The sequence below is a fragment of the Bison bison genome, unplaced genomic scaffold (assembly GCF_000754665.1).
Source record: "Bison bison bison isolate TAMUID 2011002044 unplaced genomic scaffold, Bison_UMD1.0 scf7180017864037, whole genome shotgun sequence".
NCBI classification, from domain to species: domain Eukaryota; kingdom Metazoa; phylum Chordata; class Mammalia; order Artiodactyla; family Bovidae; genus Bison; species Bison bison.
Genome location: NW_011494609.1, coordinates 7,841,021 through 7,849,291, shown reverse-complemented (window position 1 = coordinate 7,849,291; position 8,271 = coordinate 7,841,021). Strand labels below are relative to the sequence as shown.

The following is an 8,271-nucleotide window of genomic DNA, read 5'->3' as shown; positions in this document are numbered from 1 at the left end:
CTCAGGGCTAACGATACTCAGGAGCCCCGAGGTCTGTGAGCCCTGCCCATGTCTCAGCCGGTGCCCACAGGCCTACCTCTGCTGCTGCAGCACGTCCTCCAGCATGCCCCTGCCCTCCCAGCTGCCGGCTCCACCGCCGTGCAGGCCTGGGCTCTGCGTGGGCAGCTGGAAGGCATGCGGGCCACCCCGGGAGGCCCGGCTGGAGGACGAGGGCTGGCACACCTGGCGCGCCAGCCCCTTGATCTTGTTCAGCCCCAGGAACCCCTTGGTCCTCGCGTTCTTCCTCAGCTGCTGCCGGAAGGCTTTTAGCCCTGGGGGAGGCAAAACCAACACGTGTCCAGACCTGTCCCCCAGCCCAGAACCAACGGCCTGTAGCTCGCTGGGGCTTCCAGGCAGTGGGGGGGCCGCGTGGTGTGACATGGTGGGATGAGGGGGTCAGCACTTTCCTACAGGGTCAAGGGGCCCTCTAGTCACCCCATCACTTCATGACAGCCCCCCTCCTACAGTTGGGACATCATCCCCTTTTAGGGTTTGGTTTGGGACAGCAATTCCAGCACTGAAGAAGCACACATCTGGGCAGACAGTGGATCCTTCCACTCCTGTGGAAGGCAGGAGTGAGCAGTACAGGGGGCCTCAGCATCCCACAAGCCTGGAGGGGGCATTGGGAGAGCCTGATGTAGACTGCCTTCATGGCAGGGGGCTCCCTGACCATCCCTCCTCCAGGTCGGGACCTGCTGCCTGGCGTCTAAGCACCTCTTGGGCTTTTAGGACCACCTTCTAGAGACCACATGAGTTTGTCCTAGAAGCCAGGGCATCTAGAACCCAGGCAGCAGCTCTGGCCTGCCTGGAGGGGCACTGCTGCTCTACCAGAACTGCCTGGAGAGAGGATAGCCACCTGCCACAAGGGACAAAGTGATGCCCTGCCCCCGGGGGCGGTGGGTACACTCGGGTCTCCCGGAGAAGGTGGAAGTGGGCATGAAAGAGAAAGTCACCTTGAGTGAGCGAGGTGTCTGACGCCCTCCGGCCCTCCTGGAAGCTGACGGGCAGCAGGGCAGCTCCTCGCAGGGCCCCCTGCGCCTGCAGCATAGGCGTGGCAGACTGGGTGCCCAGCAGTGGCGAGGCCAGTCTGAGTGGGGAGCAGGCACCCACAAGCCCCTGAGCAGCCAGGTGTCCACTGAGCCCGGCTAGGCCATCGCCCGCAGAGGTCAGGCAGCTGTCTGAGCTGGTGCCTTCACAAGGACTGGCCACGGAGGGTGAGACGACAATACCTGTGGGAAGCGGGTGCAGCTGAGGCCCTGGGGACCCTGAGGCCAGACCCACCCCCAGTGCTCAACACTTCACCATGAGTCTAAGCACTCACGCCTCTGGGGCTCTGCATCCTCTGCAGCGTCTCCTGCAAACCCGGCCCTCTGATGGGGCAGACAGCTGCATCCCCCACCACCCTTACCCTCAACTCTGTGGACAGGACGTCCGTGACAGGCAGAGGCTACCAGAGTCCAGGGAGCCCTGACAGCCAGCACCGGGGGCTCCACAGCCGACAGTGGAGCTTGCACCCGGGACACCGAGGGGCCTGGGCCAAGGAGCTGTCCTGCCAGCCCAAGGACGGCTAAATCCCCTCCAGCCCTGATGCTCGAGAGCTCCCTGTTGGGTTTAAGTATGGTCCATCAGGCCTCGGGTGCTCAGGAATGGCAAACCTGGAGCACTGTCATCAGAAGAGGCTGCCCCACCCCTAAGCCCACCTGTCAGGTGTGTGCGTGGCCCCCGGGGACACTTACATGGGGGGGCGCCTGGGGAGAAGCACGTGGAGACCTCGGCCAGGGTGTGCCTCCGGCCTGTGCTGCTGGGCAGGGGCTCCTGCACCTCCTGCTCCTCGTCCAGGCCTGGGCCTGGCCTGGCCTCCTCGCTGATGGCCGTGTCCAGAAGGCTGCTGGGGGAGATGGAGCGATGCCGGCACACCCCGCCAAAGCTGGTGTCCACGGGGAACATTAGGGGCTGCGAGGGACATACACAGACCGTGAGGCCAGGCTCGGGAGAGTCCCCACCACTGGGGACCAGATACGCCCACCGCAGACGCCCCCCACGAGGTGCTCACACACCTGCAGGGAGCTGTGGAGGTCATAGTCCATTTCGGCCTGTAGGACAGACTGCCCCAAGGTCTGGGGCTGCGTGCACAGCAGGGCGGAGCGGAGAGCGTCTCCAGGGAGGCCTTCTTGAGGCACCTGTGGGCCGGCAGATGAAGACAGAGGCCGTGAGGCACAGCGGCGGGGAATGACCACCGGCAACACGGCATCACCTGACAGACCAGGCTGGTTTCTGAGTTAACGAGCCTCAGCTGTGACCGGACAGGCTCAGGACACGCGCACCCTCTCTTCAATGCCTTGCTGAGCAGGGAGACCAGGAGGAGCGGCCGGGAGGTGGCACCAGGGGCAGTGAAGGAACAGGGGGCTGATGGGCAGGGTCTGAACCCCAGCAGAGAGGCTGGCACCCCCTCTCCATCATGCCGTCTGCCAGCGAGCGGCTCACACAGGATCCCTATCCAGTGCCTAACGGGTGAGGGGACGTGACCTCGGGGCTCGGTCTGCAACCCCTCCTAGGGGTGTCTGAGAGGGGGACTCCTAACTTGGGGACACAGTCCAAGGCAGAGACACAGGTGGTGGGTGAGGAATCAAAGGCACTCGCTGCCCCCTCACCTCGAAACCACTGAGGTCTGTGCTCCGGGGCCTTTGCTGCCGGGCAGGGCCAGGGCGGGCTGGCTGGGCGAGCCGGTACTCCTTCAGCCGCTCCACGAGGAGGTAATAAATGGCTGCAAAGTGGTTGTAGCTTCTCTTCTGCAGTGACTGGGGCAGAGAAGAGGGTGGGGGTCAGAGAGGGGCTGGCAGAAGGGACGGTCCCTGACGAGACCACTCTGGGGTTATTCTGGGGCGGACGAGAGTACCCTTTCTAGCAGACGAGCAGCCCTTAAACGAGCCATGCTGCTCCCATTCTAACCTGGCTGGCAAGAGCCAGCTTCTCCGATCAGCCACCCAGGGAAGGCGCCCTCTTCCCCACCACGGCAGGCAGGCAGGCAGGCAGGCAGGCGGCCAGGCGGCTCACCTCCACGGTCTTCTTCCGGTCGACGCCCAGCATCTGCATGATGCCCAGGGCCTGTTCGTCGTAGTCGCCCACGCTGGAGGTGTAGCCGAGCAGGGAGAAGCCTGGGCAGGCCGGCAGCACCAGCGCCGGCTCAGCCTGCATCCACCTGTGCTGCCGGATCTGGGCGATGGTGATGCGCTTGGCGGGCTCCACCACCAGCATGCGGCGGATCAGCGTCTCACAGTCTGGAGGTGGGAGCGGAGCACTGAGTCTGCGCACGGGCCGCCCGCCCATGCGTTCCCACCTCCCGCCTGGGCTCCTGCAGGACACACAGCTCCCCAGCAAATGGCAAGCAGACCAGTGACCATCCCGGGGAACACAGAGGCCAAGAGAACTGCCAGCAAGGAAGGCCACCGGCTGAGGGATCAGCCCCTGGAGGATGTGGTCCTCAAGTCCACTAGACTGAGAACCACCTAGAACCCCCATCCTGTGTGTTACTAGGCAGCGGTCAGAGCGGAAGAGAGAAGCCCAGTGTGGGGTGGGTGAGACTTGGAACGCTGGGCCCCAGCCGGCTTCCCAACAGCCTGCAAAGGGGCAGGCCAGCCCCATACGCAGGGCCTATAAGCAGCCTCATAGGCACCTGGTGAACACCCCACAGCGACACGGGACTGGCTGCTGGGCCCAATCGCAGACTCAGAAGACGGCCAAGCAGGCCTTGCAGGAAATGAATTCCTCCTCCTCCCCTCAGACTCTCATCCCAAGTTACCCAATGCATGGCCAGCAGGCTGCCAACCCCATGCGCCCGGAGGAGGCCAGGTCCTCACCTACCTCGGGACATGAAGAAGGGGATGCGGAACCGGCCTTCTAACACCCGCTGCCGCAGGGCCGGCAGGTTGGGCCCGTCGAAGGGCAGAGACCCGCACACGAGGACGTACAGCACGACGCCCAGGCTCTGCAGAAGGAGGACCAGGTCAGCACCTGTGCCCAGGCATCAGAGCCCTCCGCCCTGTGCACCCGTGCCCCCTCCGAGCCCCCAACCCTGCGCACCTGCGTCCCCTCCAGACCCCCTCCACCCCCCCACACACCCATGCCCACTCCAAGTCCCCCACCACGTGCACCTGAATCCCGCCCAGGCCCCCCTGCCCCACACATGTCCCATGTACCACCCAGGCTCCTACCCAGATGTCCAGCTGGGGGCCTTCATACTCCTTCCCCTCGAAGACCTCCGGGGCTGCATATGGGGGGCTTCCACACCACGTGGACAGAGGTTCTCCTGAGTTGTAGAAGTTCCCAAACCCAAAATCTGAGAGGCAAAGAAACAGGCGATGAAGTTGTGGCAGAAACAGCAAGGTCGAGGTTTCAAAGGCTCGTGCAAGAAAGCACGGACCCCTGGCAAGCAGGTACACCCCTCACACGGAGCACACTCGCGGCCCCTCACCCGCAGGCACCCCTCCCACTGGGCACGTTCCTGGCCCTCACCCGCCAGCTTGATGTCCATGTTGTCGTCCAGCAGCAGGTTCTCCGTCTTTAGGTCCCGATGTACGATGTTGTGGCTGTGGCAGTACTCCACGGCTGACAGAATCTGCCAGAACTTCTTCCGAGCTTCACTCTCGCTCAGGTGCCCATTGGAGGTCAAGTAATCTGAGGAGGGACAAAATGAAGCTCTAGCCCCAAACCCAAAAGTCCAGTTGTTGCTCGGGGCACAGAGAAAGAATGCTGCGGAGACCCCACCACTGGAGGGGCGAGTGGGAACAAGTTACTACCATTTCTTTCCAATAGATATCAAAAATCAGCGTGGCTTACCAAACATTTCTCCGTTTTTTGCAAATTCAGTGACAATGTACAGCATATCCTTCGTTTCCATAACCTAAAAAAACAAAGACCTGACGTTTAATCACGTGAAAAAGGAACATATCAATGTTTCAAGAATCCGCTTGAAATCCTGTAAATTTTTAACTTCTCCAGAATAAGTATATTTGTTATTTCAAAAAATAGGGAAAGAAAAGAAAAACTTCCGCAATAAAGAGACAAAGGGACTTCCTACTCAGGAAGTTTTTTAAAATCAGATGTGAGCTCCTCACTAACCTGTCCACCTCAATACGCATCTGCTTCCAAAAACATCTGCTCGAACTGCAACTTGCCTCTGCCGTATTTTTAACTCACTTTCCTCACCCAAAGTGAAAGCTCTGCAGGCCCCAGAAATAAAATAGATGCTAAGAGTTCTGCGAGGCCTTTCTACTAGAAGCTGAGCAGACAACAGATTATCCATGCCTAAGGCCAGCACAAGTTGAATAATAGATAAGAAGTTCCCCTCCCTACTTGCGTTACTGACTGACCTGATACATTAGGCTGAGAGAGGCCGGCTTTGCCAGGTAAGCTATGAAAGACCATTCTCTGTACAGCAAACCACTCAGCATGTGTGTCAATAGCAACAGCCAACGTCAAATACACCTGAAAGGTTTGTTTACTGATCCGAGAATTTTATTTCATGTTGAAAAAAAGATGTTTTTAAGAGTTTAAAACATAACTAAGAAACAAGGTCAAATTCAAATCTTTGGTACTGAAAGGAGTAAAACAGACTCATGTATTTTAAAATATTTCATTTTTTAAACTATTGAATTTGTTACAATATTGCTTCTGTTTTATACTTCCGTTTTTTGGCCTCGAAGTATGTGGATCTTAGCTCCCTTTACAGGCATCAAACCCACAACCCCTGCATTGGAAGGCAAAGTGTTAACCACTGGACCACCAGGGACTATTTCAGAGGAAGTTATCCTTATTTAAAAAAGAGCTCTTCGAGGTTCAAAATGTAATTATTCCTTTAAAAAGGTACTTTGAGCCATAAACTTAAAGAGAAGAGCAGACACAATGCAGTTTAGCTGCAATTGTAACTGCCCTGGACCTGTGTGGTGGAGGGACTTTGAGTTTATCCCCTTCCTCAGTTTAAAAAAAGAGAGGCAGAAAGATTTAAGAGTCAACACGTTTGAAGTTTAAAAAAAAAAAACCTCGAGGAAAGAGTTGAAGTGTCTCTCCAAGGTTCTGGGGCCCGGGCCAGCTGGATGCAAATTAGACATTAGTGTCACAACGAGAGCTGTACAATCATTGCTGCCCACTGAGCCCGTCATCTTCCAACAGCAGGTCCTGGAGCGGAGCAAATTCACCCCCAGAAAAGACCTCAACGTGGATCCCAGGGGCCAGGCATCTGGCTACCCGGGCTCCTCCTGCCCAGGGTCAGCGGAGGACAGGAAGACGGGGAAGGCCCTGGCTCATCCCCCTCGGCAAAGTCAAAGGCAGGCAGGCTTTAGCCCACTCCTGCGGAAACGGGGTGGGCACATTGCTCAGGCACTGACATCAGCCACCGTGGAGGAAACATCTTATCTGGGCCTCACGACGCGACGACAACAGAAACAAAACATGAACCGGAGTGCACGTGACGTGAGCTGTGCGCTTAACGACGCCGAGTAAACTGTCATTAGGGGAACACGAGCCTTGTGACTCCCTCATCCTTCATTGTAACCGAGGGCAGCAGCATTCCCCAGGGTCACTTCAATCACAGTCCTCTCTCCACCTCGCCTTGCCAAGGGCACACCCCCCCACACACACATGGTCCTCTATTCATCGTGGATCCACAGGGTTTCATGAGACTCCTCAAAAGGAACTTATACCCAACACAACTGGGTGAATGCAAAGAACACATCCTTCCGAAGTGGATCTAAGTTCATTCTACGGAAGTGGCTGGCTAAGGAAGAGATCGCTCTGCTGTCCTAATAAAATCAGCACCTAGTTTCCAAAGGTACAATTTATTAGTCTTAACAGGAGAACAAAAATAAAGTCACAAAGCAAACCAACAGGCGGACAGGGTGAGGTGCGTTCTCAATGTGGATTAGATGTCAAGTTCCCTGCTCTCACCTGGGCACAGGTGTTTTATGTCTCCATTTCTGATGGGAGGGTTGAAACAGAAGAGACAAATGCTCACTGCTGCCTTGGCATAGGTAAGTTTACAAAAACTGGTAAGAGCAGCTAGTTTTAAAGTTTATTAAAAATCTGCCGAGGTAGAAGTGTCTAGACTCAAATTTGTCCTTTCACACTAAATGGTTGACTCTCAGCAATACAGAAATCCGTGTGTTTTTTTTGTTTGTTTTCATAGTAAATTTAACAATTGACCTCCAACGCATCCAAAACTGGAGCAAGTAACAGTATCAAATAAAACTTTAATGAAGCAAATCTGGATTATGATCCAAAAGCAAGAAAAAATTAGTGCATAGCTCACAAAAATCAATCTTTTTACCTTCTACAATCAACTCCCTGACTCCCACCCAGCGAGACAACCTTCAGAAACTGTAGACTTAAGTTGTTGAAAATTAAAAAATGATACACTTGCCAGAAGTAACAGTGGAACGCACACTTGAATCCTTACCTGATAGAGCTTTATAATGTGAGGATGATTCAGAAGCTTCATGATCTGAACCTCTCGATAGATTTTCTCCAAATTGCTTGAATCTAATCGTGCTTTGTCGATTATTTTTATTGCAACCTACAAATTATTAATAAAGGATATTTTGTTGAAATAAAACTCTCTGCGTTAAGCTAATTTACACACTTCGTTTTTTGCAGGTTAATTTCTACAACACTTCATGTCCCCAAAGGTCACAAAAACTTAGGGAGGAAAATAACAAAAGTAACCAAAAAAGTCAAAGTTCAATAAATGTCTTAAGTCTCTGCAGACTCGTTTTACAGGCTCCAGCTGCACTCCTGGGTATTTGGTCATTATCCTTCTTGCTACTCCCCAGTATCTGTACAATTTACGCATAATCATAACATATCGCATTTCTTTCTATACAGAACTGATAAAAACTGTCAGCATTTCGACCTTGGGACGATGGACCCCACAAGGAGGGATTTCACCAGCTTCCCCGACTTCGGGGAACGGGGGTATCCACCCGCGGAGGGTCCACCCCGGGGTTCCGCCCCCACCACGCACCTGCGTTTTGGTGACTCGATGCCGGGCCAGCTTCACCACCGCGAAATTGCCCTTGCCGAGGGTCCGCTCGATGTCGTAGAAGCCCACCCGGAGAGGCTTCTGCTGGCCCTGGCCCGAGCCCGCGGGGGCCGCGCTCAACTCGGACATGATCACCATGGTTCCGGGCCGCACCTACGGGCGGGGGGCGCGCTCAGCTTGGCGTCTGCAGACCCGACCCC

General features: G+C 55.6%; 1 protein-coding gene across 1 annotated transcript in view; it reads right to left on the bottom strand.

The window, feature by feature from the left end:
- SIK1 (salt-inducible kinase 1) overlaps nucleotides 1-8,265 on the bottom strand; it is a 70,698-nt gene extending 62,433 nt beyond the window's left edge. The window contains exons 1-12 of the mRNA XM_010835006.1: nucleotides 8,054-8,265; nucleotides 7,490-7,606; nucleotides 4,876-4,939; nucleotides 4,552-4,713; nucleotides 4,251-4,375; nucleotides 3,901-4,024; nucleotides 3,094-3,317; nucleotides 2,691-2,837; nucleotides 2,097-2,219; nucleotides 1,776-1,992; nucleotides 993-1,268; nucleotides 77-311 (exon numbers count right to left, since the gene is read on the bottom strand). Of these exons, the coding sequence (XP_010833308.1) occupies nucleotides 77-311; nucleotides 993-1,268; nucleotides 1,776-1,992; nucleotides 2,097-2,219; nucleotides 2,691-2,837; nucleotides 3,094-3,317; nucleotides 3,901-4,024; nucleotides 4,251-4,375; nucleotides 4,552-4,713; nucleotides 4,876-4,939; nucleotides 7,490-7,606; nucleotides 8,054-8,209 (1,970 nt within the window). The 5' untranslated portion in view covers nucleotides 8,210-8,265. The remainder of the gene's footprint in view (nucleotides 1-76; nucleotides 312-992; nucleotides 1,269-1,775; nucleotides 1,993-2,096; nucleotides 2,220-2,690; nucleotides 2,838-3,093; nucleotides 3,318-3,900; nucleotides 4,025-4,250; nucleotides 4,376-4,551; nucleotides 4,714-4,875; nucleotides 4,940-7,489; nucleotides 7,607-8,053) is intronic.
- Nucleotides 8,266-8,271: the final 6 nt, after the last annotated feature.